The sequence below is a fragment of the Dama dama genome, chromosome 21, assembly GCF_033118175.1.
Source record: "Dama dama isolate Ldn47 chromosome 21, ASM3311817v1, whole genome shotgun sequence".
Taxonomy (NCBI): domain Eukaryota; kingdom Metazoa; phylum Chordata; class Mammalia; order Artiodactyla; family Cervidae; genus Dama; species Dama dama.
Window position 1 is genome coordinate 65,858,674 of NC_083701.1, and position 25,168 is coordinate 65,883,841.

General features: G+C 40.5%; 1 protein-coding gene and 1 long non-coding RNA gene across 9 annotated transcripts; one reads left to right on the plus strand and one right to left on the minus strand.

The window, feature by feature from the left end:
* Positions 1-75: 75 nt before the first annotated feature.
* On the plus strand, positions 76-20,407 carry MTERF3 (mitochondrial transcription termination factor 3). 6 transcript variants are annotated; one of them, XM_061123726.1, is made up of 10 exons: positions 77-162; positions 1,200-1,276; positions 2,902-2,959; positions 3,123-3,250; positions 4,752-4,904; positions 9,332-9,521; positions 13,791-13,938; positions 14,329-14,400; positions 15,780-15,941; positions 20,137-20,407. In XM_061123726.1, the coding sequence occupies exons 3-10, from the start codon at positions 2,946-2,948 to the stop codon at positions 20,329-20,331; spliced, it is 1,062 nt and encodes a 353-aa protein (XP_060979709.1). In that variant the 5' UTR covers positions 77-162; positions 1,200-1,276; positions 2,902-2,945; the 3' UTR covers positions 20,332-20,407. The 6 variants fall into 6 exon arrangements, with proteins under 6 accessions (XP_060979710.1, XP_060979709.1, XP_060979708.1 ...); XM_061123725.1 differs by having other exon boundaries at positions 1,200-1,271; XM_061123727.1 differs by lacking the exon at positions 1,200-1,276 and having other exon boundaries at positions 76-162.
* On the minus strand, positions 15,920-25,162 carry LOC133042792 (uncharacterized). 3 transcript variants are annotated; one of them, XR_009689579.1, is made up of 3 exons: positions 25,084-25,162; positions 24,437-24,522; positions 15,920-16,045 (listed from the first exon to the last, which is right to left on the minus strand). It is a non-coding gene; the product is annotated as an uncharacterized LOC133042792 (long non-coding RNA). The 3 variants fall into 3 exon arrangements; XR_009689580.1 differs by lacking the exon at positions 15,920-16,045 and adding an exon at positions 22,026-23,226; XR_009689578.1 differs by lacking the exon at positions 15,920-16,045 and adding an exon at positions 22,026-23,244.
* Between the last annotated feature and the right edge of the window lie 6 nt (positions 25,163-25,168).

Genomic DNA, 25,168 nt, shown 5'->3' on the forward strand with positions numbered 1-25,168 from the left:
CCGCCGGGCGCCGCCCGCTCCCCACCCGCGCAGCCGCGCCGATGGTCTGGCCCGCTCCGGCCGTAGCCCACGTGGGCCGGCAGGCTAGCGAGCGCCGGCGGGCAGAGCCGCGCTGAGGGGCGGCCGGCGGGGTCCGGCTGGCTGGCGGAGGCCTGGCCGCAGGTAAAGGGGGCGCGCTCCCTGCCCGGGGGGCTCCCGGTCCGGCCCCCCCACCACCCTCCTCCTCCTCGGCTCTAGGCCGCGGCCCCACCGAGGGTCAGCGATGTTGTTTTGTTCCCTTGGGCGGGTGAGAAGGACGCGCCGCGGCGCTTGTGTGTTTAGCACGCTTTGCCCGGGCGGTGGGGGCGCGGGGTGATTGTGGGGGACACACGGAAGGAGGTCTAGATGGCGAGGGGGGCTTCCTCCGGAAGTTGGGTTTGGGGAACCTAAAACGGACTGGGTAGAATGGCCTGAGGCGGGGGAGCGGGGGCGGGGCGGGGGGGGGCGGGGTCAAGCCGTGTTTCCGAGGTCCCTGATTCCGAAACCGTCCTCCTCCCCATCTTTCAATCTCCTGATCTAAGCCTCCCAGACAGAGGTCGAAATCTTGCACCCTTGTCGAATGTATTTAAGCGCCAATGAAACTACTAAGGCGTTCAGTGGAGAACTAGTCTATATGTGTTAGTGGGTTTCAAAATTTACTTAAGGCCTTTTGTCTTTAGACGCAGATGCCTTTACCGGATTTTAAGTGTTTTGTAAGCAAATGAGTTCACCGTAGATGCAAACCGATTCATTTCCGCCCAGAAAACAGGGGAGCCTTGCGAGGCTCTGGGCCAGGGGGGGATACAGAGATTGGGAGGGTGCGTGCAGGGATGAAGACAGAGCCCTGCTCTTGTGAACGAACAATTAATCAATTGTCAGAAGTATACACGGCGATGAAATGATGATGTAGCAAGGACAGTGTGATTATAAAGAAAAACAGACGGATAAACATTAGTTGTTTACATAAAGACCTTGTAATGAATATGGATAGAATGCAAATGCGGATCGTTCTGGAGTGCGGAGAGTTTTTGGGTTTTTTTTTTTTTTTTTATTGAAGGATAATTGCTTTACAGAATTTTCTTGTTTTCTGTCAAACCTCAACATGAATCAGTCACAAGTATACATATATTTCCTTCCTCCTGAACTTCCCTCCCATCTCCCACCCCATCCCACCCCTGTAGGTTGATACAGAGCCCTGTTTGAGTTTCCTGGGCCACACAGCAAATTCCTGTTGGCTGTCTATTTTACATACGGTAATGTGAGTTTCCATGCTACTCTTCCCATACATCTCACCCTCTCCTCCTTTGTAGTGGGGAGAGTTTTGATTTGAGCCTGGCTCTAGAGACTTTGAAGTGAATTGGGGATTTTAGGAGTTTGAAGGAGGACAGAATGCTTGGACAAGCTGAGAAGTCAGAACATTTTAGAGCTCAAGAATCGTCTTATTGTAACCATAACCTTTTAAAAACTTGTCTTTTAAAGAGTGGTTATTGAATCCCCCATCATGGGCCAGTCATGCCGAACCACCTTGAGAAACTTTTATCTGCAAGTAGCATAATTGTGGTCTTCTGGCTTCCAACTGAATGCCCTTATGACACTGCTGTGCAGAGAATGAATGTTGTAGCTTTGAGGAAAAACACGACAGATTTGGAGGCTCATTTCCCACCAGAGTTTAACAAAAATCACTCATGAGGCTGCTTTAAATAGGTTTTTCCTTCCTAAAATCATTTCAGAATGACAGGGAGACGTTTCACTTTTATATATCACTTTCAGGAGACTTCGCTAAAGCGCAGATCTCCAAGAAGAGCTTAGGCCCTGAAGCATTTATTTGGTCTAAATCCAAACATAAAAGAAGCTGAAATTCAGTATGGAGAGAAACAAATCAAAAAGTTGTATGCAACAGTTAAGTCCGAACTCATTTATGTTTGGTTGTGTAATCAGTGAATATAATGATTATTATATGGCTAACATGTATTGGGCATTTTCCACATGCTTGACTCTATGCTATATTTTAATGGATTGTCTTATTTAATATAAAAAAATGCATCGTTTACCCTTTAATTCAGCTGGCTAAATATAAAAGTCATTTGCTGATAAATATCTTTATAAGCAACCACTTTTTCAGTCAAAATATACATGTATCCATTGCTGGTTGCTTGTAATACATTTCTGTCTGTTCATTTTGCTTATTAGTTTTGAACACCACCCCACCCCTCTGTTTTGAAAGTCTTTTTCTTTGTTCCTGCAGTCAAACAGAATTTGGTTTTGTTCAATTCTCTTTTGAGGAACAGCTTTACCTGTGAAATAATCAATAGTGCTCAACCCTGAGAATAAAGCAAGAAATGACCTTCTACAATGATAATATTTTGATGATTCACTTAAGTCTAAGTAGAATTCTTGTTTTTGTGACTAATGTACATACATAAAATGCATCTGAATAATTCAGTGTTATTTTGATCAGCAATCTGCTTCTCAAATGTCCTTCAAATCAAATTTCAAGAGTACTTAAAAAAAAAAAGAGCACTTAATTGCATCACCTTGCTTTCTTTAAATATTAAGTTAACAGGTTCAGCTGTAATTTTAATATTTACAGATTTTTTTTAGATGTTTTTCTCATGCCACTGATTTTGCTTTCTGTTTTTAAATTGTAAAGCATATCTTTATCTTTCCAGTTCAGAAGTTCCTTTTGGTTTGTAACTGAAACTGCCTTGTTTTTTGCTTTTCCTATGCTTAAAAACATCTGACTGCTTTAGTCATCTAAAGTAATAAACACCTTTTAAGCAGCAAAAATAATTTCCAGTTTATCTTTTTGTGGTTTGAATACTGTTTTAAATGTTTAAGTGAAATAAGTTTCACTTTTTTGATGGTTATGTGTTTCTTTCATAGGCAACTTTAAGAAAAATGGCCCTGTCAGCCCAACAGATATCCAGATGGCTCAACTCAAGTAAGTTGAGTAGCTTCATGGCTGCTCTGCAACTCAGAAAACGTTTTCAGAGACCGGGAACAACATTGTCGTGTGGCGTTTTTGCTCAGCCCCATGGGTCCTCTGAGGGTTGTTTTCTCCAGTGGGGTTTTAGGACTTACAGGACTTCCTCCCTGTGGAATAGTTCCCAGTCTGCCGACTCAAGTAGGCAAGAGATTAACTGTGCCCAAAGCACTTTGCTTCCTTCCGTGAATGAGCCGTCACAGAGGACACCAAAGATACCCGGCCTTGATTCTGAGCTGTCTCTAGAAGGTAATTTTCAACTTTCGGAAAACTCCCCTTTGCCTCACCTTGGTCGTTTGAACAAGCTACCTGTTTATATTTTGTTAGCCAATTTCAAGTCATACTTTGTGTCAGGAAAGAAAAAGAACAATCCACTTCTATTCATTTGCTTCTATTAGGCAATAATCTGTTTGCCTTTTTTAGGCCTCTGACTTATTGACTAAGAAAAAAGTTTTTAGATTTATATGTTTAAGATTGTTTTATAGCTATGCCAATAGCATTTGCTTTCTATGTTCTTTATTTAGATATTTTTAAAAGGTTTATTAGGATCTAATTTACCCTATTCTATATACCTAATTAGGGTGTGATTTTACTCAAGTAAAAGTCATCCTTTTTGAATATACAGTTTTATGAATCTTGACATTGTGCTTTTAGTTCTGTAGCAGCCACCACAGTCAACAAATAAAACAAGAACAATTAGAACACCCCAAAAAGCTCCCTCGTGTAAATTTTTTTAGTCACTCTTTTCCTGCCTGTGCTTCCCATTCTAGGAATATTCCTATGCAAGGAATACTTCACTACAGATGAGATCATGTTAGTTTAAGTAGATTATAAACACAAGGGAGCTGGGGGGTGAGGGCCGCGAGGGGAGACTGGCTCTGAGAAATGAGAAAGGGTAGTGATGAGAGAGAGAAAGATAGAACAAAAAGTCAAAGCTCTGATTCCTTAGCCTCAGGTGGGTTACAGTTCCCAGGGTCTTTTATACTGTGTTTGACTTGGGTGCCTGCGTGCTAAGTCACTTCAGCGTGTCCAGCTCTTGGCGACCCCATGGACTGTAGCCCGCCAGGCTCCTCTGTCCATGGGATTCTCCAGGCAAGAATACTGGAGTGGGCTGCTGTGCCCTCCTCCTTCCTGACCCAGGGATCGAACCCGTGTCTCTGGTGTCTTCTGCATTGGCAGGCGGGTTCTTTACCACTAGGGCCATAAAACCTGACTCAAGGCTGTACTAGAGAGGGTCACTCTGTGGCAAAGGATTGTGGGTGATGAAAATAGAATCGTAGAAATCCCCTTACAGACATATTTGAGAATAATTTGGAGGAGAAATGATCAGATCAAAATGACATTTCAGGATATGATGACTTTAGCCCATACAATTCAGGCTGGTAGAGTATGTTGTACTTTTGGCCGAGTTAACAAGCTATGGTAGTAGACTCAGTCTTTCTCAGGATGTGCTGTAGGTCACTAAGCATTCACACCTATTGATTACAAGTGAAGGAAAAGGAAAGGAATTTTGTACAGGACTTCACCAACAAATTTCTTACTTTGGAGGAATAGTAGTTGTTATCTAAATAGTCTTAACCTTACCTCTTAGAAGGTAGAAAATATATGGAATTTTTAGATGTTTAATTCAGAAATGATGCCAAGATTTAAAAAGAAGCAAACTAGGCAAGAGACTGCCTTTGTAGAAAGAATGTTTACTCATACAGATGAGAAAGCTAACTTGCTTCTTTTCCACATCTTGGCCACAAAGGACTGGACGATGTGCCTCCGTTGTCCCCACTGCAGCCAATTTCTCACGAGGAGGCTGTTCAGATTATCGCAGGCCCTCCATTGCCCCCATCTTCAGTCACGCTTCGAGACTATGTGGATCATTCCGAGACTCTGAGGAAGTTAGTGCTTCTAGGTAAGTCTAACTAACCCACACTTTTTTTTTCTTGCCTTATTTTTTAAATTAACATTTTTATCTTTATCAAAGTACATGCACATGCCTCAAAGTCAAATAGTGTGAAAAGGCTTCCAGTGAAAAACTGTTCTCCCAGCTTCATCCCTGCTGACCTGCATCCTGGCCTGTCTGCTTTTACTGTCTCTGCTTAGACTACCTCTAAATGCCCATGTAATCGCTTGTAGCACTCTTGGTTGTTTCGTCAGTTTTAGATATCAGTTAATCTCTTGCACACACATACTTTTCCCCTTCATTCTCTTCAATTCTCCAAATAAGCTATATTAACAACTTTTAAAATAAATCATTAGTCACTGATCCCATTATAATTCTAAATATTGCCCACTGCTCTCTAGAAAGTGTGCTATGATTTTCTTCCTGTACAACCTTCCATTTTCTTGGAGTTAGTAATTGCTTTGTTTTTTGTTTGCATTCTTTGGTTTTCTTTGAACTTTCGCACACCTTCCAGTGGCCGCTCAGAACAGTTTTTCCTAACCCTCTCAAATGATTTTCCTTCCGTTTTCCTACTCCCCTGACCTTTCTCTGGAGCCCAGTGTTCTGCCTTGGATGGCATCTCTAGGCGTGCTCCAAAACCATCTTAGCTTGTTGACTAGTAGGATGCACCTAGATCTGGATGGTTGAAGGCAGCCAAGAGATCTCCCTGCAAACTTTGAAGAGTCCTCTTTTATTTTTAAATCTAGCTCCTTATTGCAACTTTGTGCTTTTCCCATTATCTCTGGATCTGGCGCTTCTCTTATTCTACATTCCCAGATAATGAATTGCGGGATTGAGAGGAATAGGATAGGCTTGGGATTATCTCAGAACCATCTGTTTCTCTCCTGTCGTAGTCACTGCCTTAGATTTCAGTAAAAAGTTAGGAGCTTCCTAACTTAATAGTCTCCCTTTGAGCAGTGTTCCCTGGTAATCTCTCTAATATTAGTGCTCTTTCTAAAATGCGGATCTGACTGTGTCAGTGACCTACTTCAAATCCTTCTAAGCTCTTCCTGGTCTGACCCTTGCTCACCCCTTCGGCTCCACTTGATTGCCACTCCCCTCCTTTTTGTTTGGCCAGCTCTGACAACTGGAGAACTTAACTCAAGTTCAAGTGACTTCCCAAATGTCTTCTCTGACCCTTCAGACAGAGTGACCTTCCTCTCGACTCTTGGCGTCCGCCGCTGCTTACCTCAGTCCAGCCACTAAGAACGCTTCTATAGTTGTTTACACATCGTCCCTGTGTGAGTTACTCAGATGTATAGAGAATGGCCTTTGCTCTCAAGAAGCTTCAGGTCTTCATAAGCATCTAAATAATAATGGAAATCCAAAAATGAAAGGTACATACATTGTACCCACACATTTGTTTTTGGCCTTATTTTTAAAATTAGCATTTCTATCTTTATCAAAGTACATGCACTTGCCTAAAAGTCAAATAGTGTGAAAAAGGTGATAAATTCCACATAAGAGATATAAATAAAGTGTTCTTTGGGTTCTGAGGAGAGAGAAAAATGACATCTGCTACAAGCAGGGAAACCCAGGACGTCCTCGGCCCTGGGAGAGGTCCCACAGGAAGGCATGTGGCCCCTACCTTTGAATAATCTTCAGTATACTTAGGGTTTTGAAATATGTTTCAGCCATTCCTTCATCTGTATACTGATCCTTCAACAGTACATCCCAGCAGTAACTTAAGTGGCAATGCCCTAGTTGGGACCATGATCCCATTGTTAAATAGTTTTTTTAAACTGAAAGAAAATTCCTTTTCCAGGGGATCTTCCCAACTCAGGGATCCAACCCATGTCTCCTGCCTTGGCAGACGGATTCTTTACCCCCGAGCCACCCAGGGAGTCTCTGTACAGTGTTTCTGAGGACCCAAGGGTCCTGGTTCTTCTCTGCTTCTCAGATCTGCTTCCTGCCTTTCTCTGCTTGTTCTGTATCCCAGGAGGCTCACCTCTGTGCTCGGGCTCCTTTGCCAGCTGGCTTCTGAGCAACCTCAGCCATGGGAGGAGGCAGGGGACGGCAGGTGGGAGCCTTTTTCCTCTGTCCCCTCCCTGTCTTGGGTCATGTAGCTGCCTTTCGCCATGGCAACAGCTCCTACCGAGAGCAGCCCTTGCTTAATAGCTTGCAGCTCCCTCTGGGTTCACAGGAGACTCCTCCTCCCTGTCTCTTTAGCGCTAGGGGTGCCCTTGTTTATTCCCATAACTCTGCTCACACCGCTATACAGAGTCCCTTCATTAAAGTTTTTTCCTTCGAACTTGCTCGGGGAACTTCTGTTGCCTGCCAGACGCTGGCTGATACACAGTTTGTGTAACCAAACTGAACTGATGGGTCAAAGCCAGCTGAGGGCTGTGGTCACCTAGAGTTAGCATCATGTATTATTCATTCTTTATATCCGCAGAAGTTGCCTGGTACATAAGAGGCATCAGTGACTATTTTTTTTTCCCAAGTTAATGAAATCGTTGAGTCAGCCCATGTGGATTTGTGCTGACAGCAGTGTGCTCTCCTGGTGAGACTCTGCCCTCCTTTTGCTGCTAAGAAGCAGCTTTTGAGGAATTCGGTTTCGGCACAGTCAGGGCAGGGCGTGACAGCTCATGCTGCGAGGGGCATTTGAGCACATGTCAACTGTAATACTGAGTTCAACTGTAGTCCAAACCCTTGATGTGATTTTTAAAGCGTCCCTTCCCACATTTATCACCAATTTTTGGAACTTTGTTTAAATAAAATAGTTTAGCAAGTAAATAAATAAGATAGTTTCTATCTTATTTATCCACCTGCCCACTAATTTAAATTCTTTTTCTGTTAGTACGATTTTTAAAATTATACTGTAGAAGAATTATATCTAGTTGTTAAAACTGCAGCTATTAAGGAGAAAGAACCCTAACCTCCTCTCCATCTCCAGTTCCACTTTACGAAGGTAACCACCATCACCAGTTTGTTGAGTAGTTTCTTCACCTTTTTCTAAGCAAATGCATGTATTACAGAAAGCCATGCAGTGGGTCTTACATCCTCATGTAGTCAAACTTACTATTACTTTTTTTAAGTCTGTGTTTTCTTCTAGTAACTTTAGAGTTAGTATACATTTAGAGTCTTAAACTATCTGAAATTAATTTTTGTATCAGCTATAGAAGGAATTAGTAATTATTTTTCAAATATATAGCTAGATGTCACATTGTGTTTTAACGAACAGCCCATCTTTTCCCCCACTGATTTTAAATGTTATTATTTGAACACTAGATTTTTAATTCATCTTGGATCTGTTTCTAGTCTTCATTCTGTGTGTATGTGTGTTTGTGTAATCTGTTTTTCTGTTAATTATCATCAATGCCTGTTTAATGTCAAGAAGTTTGGGTTTAGAGTTATATTTGGATCTAACACATGGAATTATAGACACCATTTTTAAAAGTGCTTTTATTTCATTGCATTTATATTTAAGACTGTAAAGTTACATTTAGAAAACAGTTTGAGAGTTACTTTTTAACCTGAAGAAATATTTTTAAGAATATAAAATTTTAAAGAATATAAAATTTAAGTGTAAACAAAATTATACCTTATTATTTCATGTTTAGGATAAGAAATAGGCCTTTCCTATTCATGTTTGATTTTTTTCTTTAATCAGATAAAAAGGAAAAACAATAAAATGCTCAGTTTTAGTGAGAATTTTGAATCAAAAGTTACTTTGATTCCCTGCTTAATTGAGGTGGACATGTAATTATATCCATAGCTAAAGTCCAATAAGTTACTTTCTCCCCCTTCTGACTTCCTTTCCTGTCCCTTGTCTCATTTGCTTAGACTCCCTCAGATTCTGAGACCTTGTGAAGGTGGAAGGCAGTATACTTTCTGCTTCCTTGTTACTTGAGAGCTGTGTATATTTCATGAGCTGTTTGATGAGCTCCTTCGAGGTTCTTGTCTTTATGCTAAAGGCCTGTGAAATGAATACAGTGAGTAAGACAGGGTTTGCTTTTGTTCCTCCTATGGAGGGAATCATAAGCCAATTTTTAAAATAATGCTTATAACTAAAATGATAAATTTCAAAGAAAGCAGCAGTTCATGGGGCTTGTTACCCTGCAGAATTACCAGTGAAGCAGTTACCATGGAGATCAGTAAGGGCTCGTAAGCACCCTGCAAACAGTATCCAAGAACCCTTAGATAAAGATGACGATGACAGCGGGTGGAAATTTAGCCCCAAATGCACTGTTTTCCTTTATAGATGACTTTGAAAGAAATATTAGCTTTTAATGTATTTTTATTTCTGCAACCAAATTAGAAGTTCTGTTGGCCCTACTCAGGTCTCCTTTGGACAGGTCATTTACCTTCATCAGTAACTTCTTGTGTTTTTATACATGACGTTTAATGGCTCAGCCAGACAGGTATCTTCACACAGGGCTTGTCATTTATTCCAGGAGTGGATTTATCCAAGATAGAAAAACATCCCGATGCAGCCAACCTCCTCCTGCGACTGGATTTTGAAAGAGACATTAAGCAAATGCTCCTGTTTCTTAAAGATTTGGGCATAGAGGATACCCAACTGGGACCACTCCTGACCAAAAACTATGCTATTTTTTCTGAAGACCTTGAAAATCTGAAGACCAGGTAGGGCTGTTAGATTGATTTTCACATAACCCAAGAAGAGGCTGTGAAGAAATAACATGTGTAAGTTATTTTTTTAAGTCTCAGCAGCATAAGGATCTGCTGACATAATGAATGTGAATGTGACTTTGTTATGGACCTTCTTTGATCAAAATTAAGTATCTAAGGAGTTCTCTGTGGTCCAGAGGCTGAGACTCCATGCTCCCAATGCATGGGACCCAGATTCGATCCCTTTGTCAGGGAACTGGGACCCCAAGTGATGCAACTGAAGATCCCGCATGCTGCAGTGAAGGTCAGAGATCCCATGTGCCTCAATTAAGACCTGGTGCAGCCAAATAAATAAATACTTAAAAAAAAATTAAGTATCTAAATTACTTCTTTTGTTCAACTACCCATTGTTATTTTTATGCTTTCAGTTTATTGCTAAGCCACTACTTTATTGTTTCTCTTTGGAAACTGGGATAAGTTTTTTTTTAATCCATTAACAAATGGCTGAATTATCTGAGAGCACACTTTAAGGTATGAAAGCCTGATCTTTCCTATTGTTCTTTCTGGCCAATGTTGGATGGTACATATTTAGCCTTCTTTTGGCAAATACCGTATAATTTGCTTAGTTGCTTCTGTCAGTTGGCTATTTTGGTATTTCCTTTTTTTTTTTTTTTTTTTAATAGCACTCATTTAAATATCTGTGTACTTCACTCAGTATTCAAGGAATTTATTGAATTTGTGAGAATTGATATAGTCAGGTACTATTGACCTGTGAATCCCACTGGGCATTGGCAACATCACAGAGAGTAAGACAGAGTCTGGGTCTTTTAAGTTCATATCTTGGATTTATCATCACTCCGACCTCTTACCTGAATCAGGTTTTCCCAGACTCACTGCATGGGAGCACTGTCCACTCCACTGCCCAAATCGGAAATACTGGTATTAACTTGGACCTCTCGTCTTTTATCATCCACATCTAAGAAATAACCAAGGTCTCTTGGTTGTATCGCTCTCAAATCTTAATCTTCCCTGTGAACACTTGACCTCGGGTCCCCCTTGTCTCACGTGAAGAATGCCACAACCTTCTCCTAACTAATCTGCCTCTCATCTTCTCACCCAGGCTGTTCTCATACTGGTTTCAGAGAGCTCCATAGTTCTTGAAGGTCTCTGAGTTAGGAAAACAAAAAAAGAAAACAACAAAAAACACACATATTTGTTACATAATTATTGTTGAACAATTTGAGCCCTTACTATATAAGCAAGGCACTTAGATGTACTCTCTCCCTTCCTGTGACTTACAGTCTGGTGTAACACAGACAGGCTGTTACAGTTCAGAGGACGGAAAGAGTGGTAATGGTTCTAGGGGACTCAGTCTGTTGTGGCCAGCTCTGCTCTTGACTGTCTGGAACACTCCTCTCCCCGTGTAAAAACCAGCTTGCCCTTCCGCTCAGGATGTAGTTCAAGGAAGGGTACATACCAAGAGGTGGAGATCACTGGGAACCATTTCAGAGGCCGCCCAAGGCACCTTTATTAATTCATATCCTTGGGAGAGGCAGAGAGAGGTTAAATAATGTGCCCTAGATGCTCCAGCTAGTCCAAGTGGCAAAGCTGAGATTCAGATCCACTTAGTCTAACTTCAGAGTCCTCACTACTACACTGTACTGCCTCCCTACTTTTAATTCTATGAAAGAAGCATACATTTAAAAGGAGGTTAACTTGCTCAAGATCATACATACACATATGAGAATAACAAAGATTATTTTCATATACAGAGTATAGTCTAATGGGTCCTAAACCTGGCTGTCAAATTAAATTGGAACATTTTTTAAAGAATTACTTGAAATTTTTTAATAGGTAATTTACCACATAAACTTAAAAGGTGATACAATGAAAAGTAAGCTTCTCCTGGAAGAGGCAAAGGTATAATCTTTTTTTGAACTTAGCTTCTGGCTCTGGTATGTACAGATTTATTTTCTAGAATTTCTGTGATTGCACTGAGTTCATGCACTTGTTTGCTTTTCAATGAAGAGAATTTGAAACATATAAAAGAGTTGGTTGATTATTTTTAAGAGTTTTCAAATGAATGGTGTACATTTAAGTTATTAGAATTTTTTTTTTTTGGCTGGGCCTTGTATCTTAATTTTTTATTGGAAAAATTATCACAGTAGATAACAGTTTCAATAGTGTTTTAATCAGATATTGGTCTCTCCTGTGACCAAAGAAGAAAAAAAATCGTAATTGTCCTTTCCAGCCTACTTATTCCTATTCCTCATCAGCCTTGCAAGACCTCTCTAGGTAGGCAGGTACTATTATCAAGTTTTTTGTTCAACTAGCTAAGAATGTTGTATCATACACCAGCATGTATGTGCATCTTTATGCACTCATATACAAGAGCACACACATACACGGTTGGTAGCATTTGTATAACTATGCTGCACCTCACATTCTTAACTCTATTTCGGAGATAGTTTGTTATTGGCTCTTCCTATTCTTTTTAAACCTTTTTCGGTTCATGCTACAGATCTGTCTAGTCCCCTTTTGGTAAACACAGTGGTTATTTTCTAGTCTTTACTGTCACAGAGAAGCTGCAGTGACTCCCCTTTTATAGAAATCATTTCATACATACTGGTATATATCTGTAGGACACATTTCTAGAAGTAGAATTGCTAGGTCAAAGGGTATATGCATTTATGATTTTAATAGATAGATTGCCCCTCATGTAGACTTCCCAGTTTACACTCTGACCAACACTGTACATGTGCGCCAGCTTCCTTATTATCCTCGCTAATACAGTGTCATTGAGCTGTATAATTTCAGTTCATTTTATTGATAAAAACATTACCTTGTAGTTTTGGAAATGATGTTTAGAACATCAGATGTTTGAAGGATCTTTTCATATGTTGAATGTCTGTTTACATTTCCTTTTCTATAAATTATATGTGTCCTTTGCCATTTTTAATTGCGCCTTTTTCTTTCTTTCTTTTTTTTTTTTTTGGTAAGCATTTTTTAATGCATTAACAAAATTAGTTCTTTCTCTATGACATGTTGTAAATATTTTTCCTAGACTGTCACTTGTCTGACTTGGTTGGTGATTTTTTTTTTTTTGCCTTGCATTTAAAGTTTTGTATAGTTTTATCAATTTTTTTCTCTCTCATCTCCTCTAAGGGACTGGTTTAAAGGAATAGTAATCATTTAGTGTAAAATATAAGTTCTCATACATGGTATAAAAATATCATAGTCACTAGAGTTAGGCATGCCTGAGTTCAAATTTCAGCTGTTAGTAATTAGTTAGTGGCCTAAGACAAGTTATTTAACTTCTCTTAATCTGTGTTTCTTCTAATGCAATGTGGGAAATTTACCTGACTTACAGGGGTTTGTTTTTCCGATGAGAATCAAACAAAATAATGTCCTAGAATATTTTAGGCATTTAAACTGACTTTCTCTATGTTTATAGATTTTAAAAATCAGTAATATTCCTTTATAGTCATACTTTCTGAACTTTACTGCCTTATTTTCGTTCCCAGAAACAGCAGGAAATTTCTCAGTTGTTAACAAAATACATATTGAAAGACTATAGTGAAAATTATTTATGAAAATACATTCTAAGAATTCTCTGGCAGTTTAGGACTCCATGCTTTCACTGCTTAGTTCCCTTCAGGGAACTAAGACCCTAAAGCCATGAGACAATGAGACAGCCAAAAAACAAATTCCTCTTTCCAGTCTTAGCCGCATGCTTGATGATCTTTCTTTGTAAAAAAAGTTAGAAAAAAAATTGTAAAGCAGAAGCTATCTCATGTCTTTCTTTTTTTTTTTTTACCAACCAATAAAACAAGTCATTAACTGTTTGTTAGTAGATTTCAGAAATATTTTCTAATTATAAATGGAAAAGCTGAATGGGTACTTGTTTTGTTTTAAGCACGCGTGCGTGCTTGCTCAGTCATGTCCGACTCTTTGCAACCCCATGGACCGTAGCCCACCAGACTCCTCTGTCCATGGAATTCTCCAGGCAAGAACCCTGGACTGGGTTGCCATTTCCTTCTCCAGAGGATCTTTCCGACCCAGGGACTGAACCCGTTTCTAACTTCTGCGTTGGCGGGCAGATTTTTTTTACCAGTGTGCCACCTGGAAAGCCATTTATTTTAACCATATTTGGGTTATTATTATAGAATGTTTTTGCTTAAACTTTTTTTGTGTGTGTGAATGCTTTAAAAACAGTTGTTACTTTCAAAGGTAGCAAGACACTAGTAAATATTTATGATATGTGCATGTATTTTGTTTCTCTAGGGTGGCTTATCTACAGTCCAAAAATTTCAGTAAGGCAGATATTGCACAGATGGTCAGAAATGCACCATTTCTTCTGAGTTTTTCAGTGGAGAGATTGGATAACAGACTGGGATTTTTTCAGAAAGAACTTGAACTTAGTGTGAAGAAGGTAAAAGAGAACTGGAGAATTCCTATGTTTCCATGTCAGCTACATTTAGTAACAGTTAAAGCTCACATTTCTAACTGATGCCTGGCCCATATGAATTCTATCAATGCCTGGTATTTTCTGTACAAGAATGGATTACCTTGCTAGGTTAATGATATCGCTATGTCATTTTATGATAATTCCATCCTTAATTACTTAATTATTTCCTTAACTATTATTTTGAGCATTTTTTTTTTCCTCAAACAGTAATAAGTATTTGTATTTCTGGGCTCCTTAGCATTTCTCTCCTGGGTCATATTTTAAATTTTACTTTTATATCCTAGTTATGCCTTGTTTTTTCCAAACTAGTTGAATATGCATGTATATTAATAATAGATTATTTTATAACTGTAGACTCGAGATCTGGTAGTTCGTCTCCCAAGGCTACTAACTGGAAGTCTGGAGCCTGTGAAGGAAAATATGAAGGTAGGACAGTAAGAAGTTTTGGAGAAACCTGCTTCTGAAGTGTTTAAGTCCTCTGAAGGGAATGGGTTTTGTTCTCATCATCTTAAAGAAAGCCAGATTGTAAAAGAAGGTATTTCCAAGAAGGTGGACCTAGGAAATAGTATAATAAATGTACAGCAGGTGGTTTATTTTGGTTTATAATTTTTTCACATACTGACCAGGTGTTACATGAGTTAGTTGCCTTGCAGACATTGGTACCGTAATCCTAGAGGAGCAGGTTAGGTATCCGGGTGGGACCTGGAAGCCACTTCCTTTGCCCAGGATGAGGGTCTGTGTCGGGGTCACCTGGGTGGGAGAGGGGCGGCGGCGTCTGAGCTTCTTCGCAGAGGGTGGTGCCGGCACATGTGTCTCCTAGAACCTGTGCCACTTGCCAGCTCTTGTTCTAGCATAGAACACACCAGACACTCTACTACTGTATAGAACCAGGGGCAGCTGACTTGTTAGTATCCCACAGCTGCCATGCGATTTGAAATTATTATATAAAGCCTATTTGCTGAGGTACCTGAAGTGTTTGATACTCAGCTCTTGAAGACATTTGTATTGAGCACCTGCCCATGTCCTGTTCCTGGGAGACAGTCCCTGCCGTTGTGGAGCATACAGTCCAGCAGAGGGGGTCGCCTGCAAAGTGATGAGAGCGATGGACGGTGGGGAGCGTAGAATACTGTGAGTGCACACAAAGGACCTCTCCCACATTTGAGTGGTCTTTTTTTTTAAGTCATCTCTGTTTGGAATTTTGACACGTAGCATTTCCAGATGACAGGGTTAGGAGTGTGCTTGGGAGCAGAAGCTCAGAAAGCACTTTAATAATCTTCCTGCCACTCTATGTGGTGTAGGGCCCATGCAGATAACCTGACCAGGCCTCCTGTGGCCACTGTTTCTCTGTCTTGTATTTATGATCGCTCCTTTGGCGAGCTTCGTGATGGTCATCAGGCTGTGACTAGCTCATCCTCAAGAGAGAGGTTTAAAATTCAGGTTACCCCAGAAACAAGGAGTCATGATCCCTTAAGGGCATTGGCATAGCCATCTCCAGATTTTAATGTCTTTAAATTTTGAAAGAATTAATGTTACCTCTAGCATGTTACCAAAATAACTATTTGTGTTGATGATTCATGGGCTTCCCTGGTAGCTCAATGGTAAAGAATCCACCTGCCAATGCAGGAGACATGGGTTTGATCCCTGGGTCAGGAAGATCTCCAGTATTCTTGCCTGGGAAATCGTATGGACAGAGGAGCCTTTCGGGCTACAGTCCACGGGGTCTCAAAAGAGTTGGACTCAACTTAGGGACTGAACAACAACAAACAATGACTTTCGTGATTCATCGCAACTCTACTTTCTTTTAGGTTTTTCGGCTCGAACTAGGTTTTCAGCAGAATGAAATTCAACACATGATCACCAAAATCCCAAAGATGCTGACTGCAAACAAAAGGAAACTCACCGAGACTTTCGACTACGTGCACAACGTGATGTGCGTGCCCCACCACATCATCGTCAGGTTCCCGCAGGTGAGGCGCTCGCAGCTCTCTGTCCTGAAGAGCTGCCGTCACCCCTCGTCCAGAACTCCCAGAAGCTCACCGTGCTCTCGGCGTGTGAAAGTCCCGTGCTGCTTCTGAAGGAATCAGACCAAACACAGTCCAGTTCTGAGAGCTGTATTAAGGCCGTATTTCTTTCTTTTTTTTTTTTTTAATTTAATTGGAGGCTAATTACTTTACAATATTGCAGTGGTTTTTGCCATACATTGACATGAATCAACCATGGGTATACATGTGTTTCCCATCCTGAACCCCCCACCCACCTCCCTCCCCATCCCATCCCTCAGGGTCATCCCAGTGCACCAGCCCTGGACACCCTGCCTCATACATCGAACCTGGACTGGTGATCTGTTTCACATATGGTAGTATACATGTTTCAATGCTATTCTCCCAAATCATCCCACCCTCGCCTTCTCCCACAGAATCCAACAGTCTGTTCTTTACATCTGTGTCTCTTTTGCTGTCTCGCATATAGGGTCATCGTTACCATCTTTCTAAATTCCATATATATGGGTTAATATACTGTATTGGTGTTTTTCTTTCTGACTTACTTCACTCTGTGTAATAGGCTCCAGTTTCATCCACCTCATTAGAACTGATTCAAATGCATTCTTTTTAGTAGCTGAGTGATATTCCATTGTGTATAAGTACCACAGCTTTCTTATCCATTCATCTGCCGATGGACATCTAGGTTGCTTCCATGTCCTGGCTATTGTAAACAGTGCTGCGATGAACATCGGGGTACATGTGTCTCTTTGAATTCTGGTTTCCTTGGTGTGTATGCCCAGCGGGGGGATTGCTAGGTCGTATAAGGCCATATTTGTTTTTGCCCATCTTTGTATCAAGACTACAATCTAGCAAATATAATAGCAGGATTACTTAGAGAGAAGGGCATCCATATACATCTCTGGAGGAAAAATAAGTGATGCCTCTTTCCCTGTGGTTTGTACCTAGCCCTCATTCTGCCTATTGGAATCTAACATGTTCTCTCCTGTGTGCGTCTCTATTCACATGGAAATAGGTCACTTCCCTTAAAGATTTTTTTCCATTCTAAATGTATTTTATTCACAGTCTGCCTAAACCCATTAGTTAACAAGCCATGTTGTAATGATCTATCAAAGCATGTAGTTCTTAACTCCAGTTAGTCATCATGCCAAAGCCGTAATTATGTTTTCTAAGCTGATCGGACTTTCCTGTTCTTTACCTGATGAGTGACATTATCTGTTTGTTCTGAAGAATGTTTCTTTGAAAGCAGGTCTTGTCTAATTTATACACTGCTAAATTCCCTGCACCTGGAATTAGAAGGGACCAATTAGTAGGTACTAGATAGATATCTGTTGAACAAATGAATGAATCTCATGAAAGTCATCCTTCTTTCCTGTTTGACATGTGAATAGACACTCAGTGAGTATTCATCAGATAAATGAAAGATTGAATTGCATTAAAATGATTCCTCCATTTGCTCTATGTGTTCTTGATGAAAAGGTGGGCAATGAAACATGACTTTAATACAACTCCTAGAACTAGCCTGCATTAGGTACAGTTTCCTCACAAACAACATTTATTTACCTATCATATTTCACGGTGAATGAGCCCTTAATAGAGAATTTTTGTTTCATCAAATGCATGAGTATTCATTATAAAAAGTGTCAGAAGCCTCCAGGGTTGCAAATTTGGCTTTATGGAACCATCATAAAGTAAGTAATCTTCAACTGAAAAGCAATAACAGTTTTCCACTTGGTTGATAGATAATTCTGTGACAGGAGAGCATGATAAGAGAATGTGATTTGAGGATGTAAAAATCAATGAGTCATGGTCTATATTCTCGTGGAACTTGTAATCTAATGTGGAAGACAGGTTTTTAGAATGTAAATTGCTTTACATTATGTTAGAGTCTTAGCCAGATACCATATACAGCTATTGATTTAATTTAGGAGCGGCAGGAAGATCTTAGAAATAATTCAGCTATTGATTGCTTATTTACTATATGCCGACTCTGTCTCTACTGCTTTACTTGTATTAATTCATTTAATCTTCACAGCAGCCCATGTGAGGTAGGTAGTATTATTGTCCCTACTTCCCAAACGAAGAAATTAAGCATGAAGAGATTCAGTAGCTTGTCCGAGGTTACCCAGGTAACAGGGCCAGAGCTAGGATTAGGGCTCTGGCAGTCAGTTTGAAAACCCATGCTCTCACCTGAGATCTCCTGCTACTCTAGGGAGTGACATTTGAGTTGTCAGTAGAATGAGTTGGGTTTAACAATGCACAGAAACTTTGGAAGTAGAGAAAAATACTAGCTTGACTAGATACCTCAAAATCAGTTGTTTAAAAACACAGAATTTTTTTAGGTACCCCAGATCCTAGCTTCTGAGAAGCCCGCTTATAGATGTGTGGCTTCCACATTGGGAGGATTCTCAGACTCCTATGCAGGATCGTTTTCTTTTTCCTTAAAAAAAAAAAAGCTTCATTAATGGAAACATAGGCTAACTGACAGCCAGGACTGTGAGGGAACTGATGTAGCCTTAAAATTTTTGTCTGGTGCTTTAAAAACTTAGTGGTATGAAATAATTTTCTCATGCAAATAACAGTTCTGGTTGGTACATAATTTTATGATTAATTTAAAATGGAGAAACAGTTCTAACTTTAAAACTATGGTTAATTTAGTCATCTCAGAGCAGGAACCGTGGAAGGTAAAAAGTAACAAAAGCAGTGAGGGTAATAACAAGGAAGAAATCACTTTCAGGAATGAGGCTTATCTCTTGTTTCTCCTCTTTCCCTGTGGGTTTCTGTGAAGGCAGAGCTGAAGTCCATGTTAGGGCAGAAGGGGATCAAGAGAGAGAAAAAAACTTAATCTGAGCAGTGACTTTGGACTTGAAAGATCATACAAATCTAAATCGATGATAATGAATTCACTTTGAACCACTGGGAAACTAATATAGTTATCTAGTCATAAGCTGTGTAATTGCCTCAAAGCATTATTACCTTTAGGAAATGAATAAGTTTGGGAGCTTCGGAGTCATGTGTGGCCTTGTCTGTATGTTGTGTAAGCTGAGAGTGACTGGAAGAGTCATATTTAAGAAACATCTAAATGCTTCTTATGTCTTTTGAGCAATAATAACATGATAACTGGAATGCAGTTACCACAATGAAGGCAGAGTAGTGCATAATTTGTTTCTGCAGAGAGAGAAAAAGATATTCCAAAAGCAAGCCAATCTCATGTTGAGTTAGCACTCTATACTTTTTTTGGCCACTGTTCTCAAAGTTCTTTAGTTTTCAACAATCGTTTTTCACGATGTCCTTGCCAAGTGATCTATTATTATTTTGTTTCCACTTGAATATAAAGAAAGACTCTTGGAGTTTATGTGCTATGTGGAGTGTCCCCAGTGTATCTGAAATACAGTCACAGGAAGGCCCTAAGACCTAGTAGTCAATGTGGTTCATTGGGCCTTGCCAGGGAGCCTCACAGATGTCTCTTTAGCTCAGGGCTCCATTCAGGTCTGGCCAGATCTTGCAATTCTCCCATCTTCCTTGCAGCTGGCTTTATAGATTTAGCTTGCGTCTGACTCCTTTTTAAAATTACTGTATTTACCCCATTCCTCAGGAGTTTTAACTCCAAAGCAGTTAAGTTGCTCCCCTGAAGTCCAGGTTCATTTCATTTTAATACCAGTCAGAGGGAGCAAGAGGAATTTAAAAAGAAAGAAAGGGATATAGGGAAGCTTCACAGATTGTGAAATCTTACACAATTTTTCATGCCATAAAGCTCCATCTCTAACTTTGGTTCTCCATCTTGGAAAGCATCAGAATCACTTGGAGGACTTGTGGGCCCCACTCTCAAAGTTTCTGATTTAGTAGATTTGGGGTGGGACCTTCAGGTTTGCTTTTTAAACAGCTCCTCTGGTCTCTCCAAATAAGTCTGGTCTTTGCCTACAGTGCAGCCCTTTATTATTTTAGAATTGTTCAGATTATTAGTTTTGAGTTCCTAATTTTTAATCATAATTTCTTAGTAGAAGCCAAAGGGTTTAAACCCTCTAGCATTTACCGTATTTATTGAACATATGGTTAATTCTTTATATTTGTTAATCTATTAAACTGTTTAGCCAGATAAACGTTTCAATAGTTCATATTTTAGTGTACAGTGTTTTTTTTTAACTCTTTTTTTCTTTTCTAGGTATTTAATACAAGGTTGTTTAAAGTCAAAGAAAGACATCTGTTTCTTGCCTATTTAGGAAGAGCACAGTATGACCCAACAAAACCTAACTACATCTCTTTAGACAAATTGGTATCTGTGCCTGATGGAATATTTTGTGAAGGGATGGCCAAGGCATCACTACAGGACTTCGAAAAATTCTTAAAAACTCTTTAGTTTTTGATGAATGGTAGAATGTAATGATGTAAAGTGAATATGTATATATGAATAAATTAACATATTTTTAAATAAATGCTTCAGGCCTCTATTATAAATTGGGATACACTTCTGATAGATGCTTCTTCCAAGTTTCTGGTGACTTAACTCAGATTTGACTCAAACATTTCCTTCCTTGGGAAAGAAAACTAAAATACAGTAAGCTTAGAGAAAGGGAGGCTGTTTACCAGGCTGGTGTGCTGTCCTGGTGAAGACGGGAACAGTGGAGGATTTTCCTTCTTGTTTTCAAGGTCTTTTTGTTTCATCACAAGACAGCTATATTTTCTTTGACATATTAGGAGTTCGGAGCATGCCATATTATCCATCTAAGTATCTACTACTCCCTCAGATTTTGCTACAGAACACATTCGATTTTGGTTTATATACACTGTTATGTTCCTGAGCAAAGATATTGAAAGTTGCCCACAGTTAGCTACTGAAAATCTGGAAAGAAAAGGGGATAGGAAAGTTGTTTGAAGGACAGCAATGAGACGTAGGAAAAGGCCACATAACAAGCCTTTGTCTTATGGCCGGGGATATAAAGATTTAGCATGAGATGATACTTTTTTTTCCTGTTTCCCATTTAGACATGTGATCCTGGGTACAGGATCTGATTGTTTGTGAGATGAGGCATCATGGCTTCAGGGATCTGCCTTAGGATCACAAGACTGGGCAGACTGTTGGCGCTGGTGGCCCCCAGGAAGCCACACTGGAATCTGCGCTCCCGTTGTAGTCCGCTCCCACACTGTCTCAGGCGGTGTGTTCTGGTTGGTCACAGTGGTTCATGGGACACATGTACATGTGTGCTTGTCCACCTGGAACCCTGAGCCAGGATGGAAAAAGTCTGATGACTCTCGTGGAGAAATGAGGTGGAATAAGATCGCTGACCACACCTCAGTTTTGCCAGCTCTGCCCCCTGAGCACCACAGAAGGGAGTGAAGAGGCCATGTTGGGTATCGCAGTCTCAGCAGGGTCCACGTGGAGCAGAACTGCTCAGCCGAATTCAGAACTAGGAGCAACGGTGTTTTAAAATGACCAACTTTAGGGATGGATAGTTGTGCGTTGGGGTTCTGTGTGCTGAATGTCCTGAAACTGAGAAACTAAGCTTGTAATTGGTCGGGGTCTTCCTATTAATGTATTTTACTCATTCCCTCAACAGATTATGATACAGTGGTGAGTGTGGCATAGATCCATGTCTTCATGGAGTTCTCTAACAGATGAGCTCAATAAACAGGAAACACAGGGACTTCTCTGGTGGTACAGTGGATAAGAGTCTGCCTGCTAATGCAGGGGACACAGGTTCAATCCCTGGTGCGGGAAGATACATGCAGTGGAGCAATTAAGCCCACGCGCCACAACTGCTAAGCCCACAGTCTATAGCCTGGGAGCCGTGGAACTTGTGCTCTGCAACAAGAGAAGCCCATGCTCTCCACAACTAGAGAAAGCCCACTCACAGCAATGAAGACCCAGTGCAGCCAATAATAAATTATTTAAAAAAATAAACAGGGAGCGTGAAAGAAGGTTCAACCAGGAGGCACAGCATGGAACCAAACTGCCTGGTCTTTCTAAGGCTCAGAACTTCATTTTGCCTTAATTAACTACATACCCGAACAGGCTAGCTATGCTGCTGTAATGAACAACCCCAAAACCACGTATGATTTAGAACCAGAGATGTTTTTAATCTCACACATGTCCATCTTGGGGCCAAATAGTTTCGGTTCCACATTATCTAAGTGACGGAGGTTGGTGGAGCTTCAACCATGCCTGGAATGTAGCCCATCTATGGAAGGGGAAAGGAATGTGAAAAATTGCTCTTAAAAATTTCTCACATTTTTCTTGGTCAAAGCATCACATAGGCAAGCCTATCTTTAAGGGTGGAGAAGTGCAATCTTGCCATATGCCAGAAAGAAAATAAAAATGATTTTTTAATCAATTCTAATGGCTATCAGTAAATGTCCAGGCTCTCTAGGCTTAATGCCTATTGTTCAGTCACTAAGTCGTGTCCGACTCAGCAACCCCATGGACTGCAGTGCACCAGGCTCCTCTGTCCTCCAGTGTCTCCCAGAGTTTGCTTAAATTCATGTCCATTGAGTTGCTGACGCTATCTAACCAATTTTTCCCTTTTCCTTTTGCCTTTAATCTTTCCCAGCATCAGAGCCTTTTCCAGTGAGTCGGCTCTTCCCATCAGGTGGTCAAAGTATTGGAGCTTCAGCTTCAGCATCAGTCTTTCCAATGAATATTCAGGATTGACTGGTTTGATCTCCTTGCTACCCAAGGGACTCTCAAGTCTTCGGCACCACAGTTTGAAAGCATCAGGTTTTCAGTGCTCAGCCTTCTTTATGGTCCAGCTCTTTATGGTCCAGTATCTGCACATGACTACTGGAAAAACCAAAACTTTGACCAAATGGACCTTTATCAGCAAAGGGATGCCTTTAAATATGCTGTCTAGGTTTGTCATAACTTTCCTGACACGGAGCAGGCGTCTTAATTTCATGGCTGCAGTCATCATCTGCAGTGATTTTGGAGCCCAAGAATATAAAATCTGCCAATGCTTCCACTTTTTCCTCTTCTATTTGCCATGAAGTGATGGGACCAGATGCCATGATCTTAGTTTTTTGAATATTGAGTTTTAAGCCAACTTTTTCACTCTCCTCTTGACCCCTATCAGGAGCTTCTTTAGTTCCTCTTCACTTTCTGTCATTATAGTATCATCTGCATATCTGAGGTCGTTGACATTTCTCCAGGCAATCTTGATTCCAGCTTGTGATTTGTCCTTAATACCTTTAGGGGCTGGATTTTGTGACAGTCCTGGGTAGGATCCCTTTAAAAGGTTTTCCTTCTCTTGCCACCTTCACCCTGTAACCAGCAAACAAACTTGAAGGATAAAGAAGAGAGAACAATTTACTGAGTTCTTGTAAGGCAATTTGCCAGCTTACAAATGTACTGCATTTCTTCCTATCTTCCAACTTCACTTTGGCTAATATAGTCTGGGAGCAGCCATTCATCACCTTTTTAGTACTGGATATAGCGCTGAGTAATACAAGAAATTGTGGTGGCACAGAGGGGAAAAAAAAGGTAGAAGCCAATAAGATTTTAGATCTGGACTGTGACTAAGACCATTAAACTTTTCAAATTTACGATTAGATGGCATTCTATACTGCCCCAAGTCTCAGCTTAGGACAGAAGAAAACACAAGTGGTTTCTGGTGGGTAGCTGCTATGAACTGAATTGTGTCCCTCCATCACCACTCCCCCTACCTGAACTGCAAAACTTTGGGAAATAATATATGTTTAGATGAAGCTATAAACATGGGACCTTCATGATGGTATCAGTGTCCTTGTAAGGGATACAAAAGAGCTTGCTTTCTGCCATGTGAGGACACAGTAAGAAGGGTGCCCTATACAAGCCCCAGGAAAAGAGCTCTCAACTGAAACTGACCATGCTGGCGCCTTGATCTTATGCTTCTAACTGGAGAGAACTGAGAAAGTAAATTTGTTTTTTAAGCTACTCAGTCTATGGTATTTTGTCACCATAGACTGAGTGGCCCAAGATGGTAGTGGTGCAGAAGTTCATCAGTAACTCAGTAAGCATCAAACATGGTAACCAAACCTGACTGTTTTGTCTCTAAGGTATTTTGTTGTTGTTGTTTTTTAATACTTTTAAATCTCTTTAATACACCTGGAGTTTATTTTGATAAAAGGTGTAAAGAGACGGTCTGACTTGTTCCCTCTGCCTGCCTCACCCACAAATTAACCAATTATTCTGTTCTGTGACCTTTAGTAAAATTCTTCTACCTCAACAATTTGTGATCCTGCTGTCCCTAGTTTTTTATACTTTAGACTTAAGTTGGACTGAAACCTTTAAAATGTACTTTTACCTTAAAATTGCATTAAAATTCTGCTACAGTTCAAATGTAGTATTAAATTGTTTTTCTCAACAAGACTACCACTGAAATGGCTTGATGCAGAACTTCACCTGGAGAAACTGAAGGTGAGAGAGGGTTAGTTTCCCCTGGATCAGTGGTTGTAGCATATGGCCCTAGAATTAAAGAGTGCCAAAGTTGTACCTTTGGGGCTTCACTGGTGGTTCAGTGGTAGAGATTCTTGCTACCAATGCAGCAGACACAGGTTTGATCCCTGGGTCGAGAAAATCCTGTGGAGAAGGAAACGGCAACTCACTCCAGTATTCTTGCCTGAGAACTTCCAGGGACAGAGAAGCCTGACTGGGCTTTAGCCCATGGGGTTGCAAAAGAGTCAGACAGGATTTAGCAACTGAACAACATTTTATATAGAGTCTCAGATTCTGGAAGGTGAATCTGGATTCCTCCTAGTTTAAGTGCCCTTGGACAATTTATGCAACCTTTCGGAGCTTCAGTTTCCTCTTCTCTAAAATGGGTACAATCATAGTATTTATCTTATAGGTTTAGAATGAAATGAAAATAAGTCCATGAACGCTTAGCGTGCTGCTTGACACAAAGGGCGCAGTTATTACTTCCCAACCTCTCAGAGCTCGCCAGTAACAGAAGCCAGGCTAAAGATCTGGTGTTCTAATTCCTTGCCTTTTGTGCGTGCTAAAGTCACTTCAGTCGTATCTGACTCTGCGATCCTATGGACCGTCGGCTCCTCTGTCTACGGGATTCTCCAGGCGAGAATACTGGAGCGGGTTGCCATTTCCTTCTCCAGTTCTAATTCCTCGCCTAGTGTTTTTTCCCACCTTGTCCCAGGGACCTGTCGCGGTTCCACGCCTACAAGATTAGCATAACGGTGGCCGACAGGTGCAGGACCTAGAGGCCAAAGGC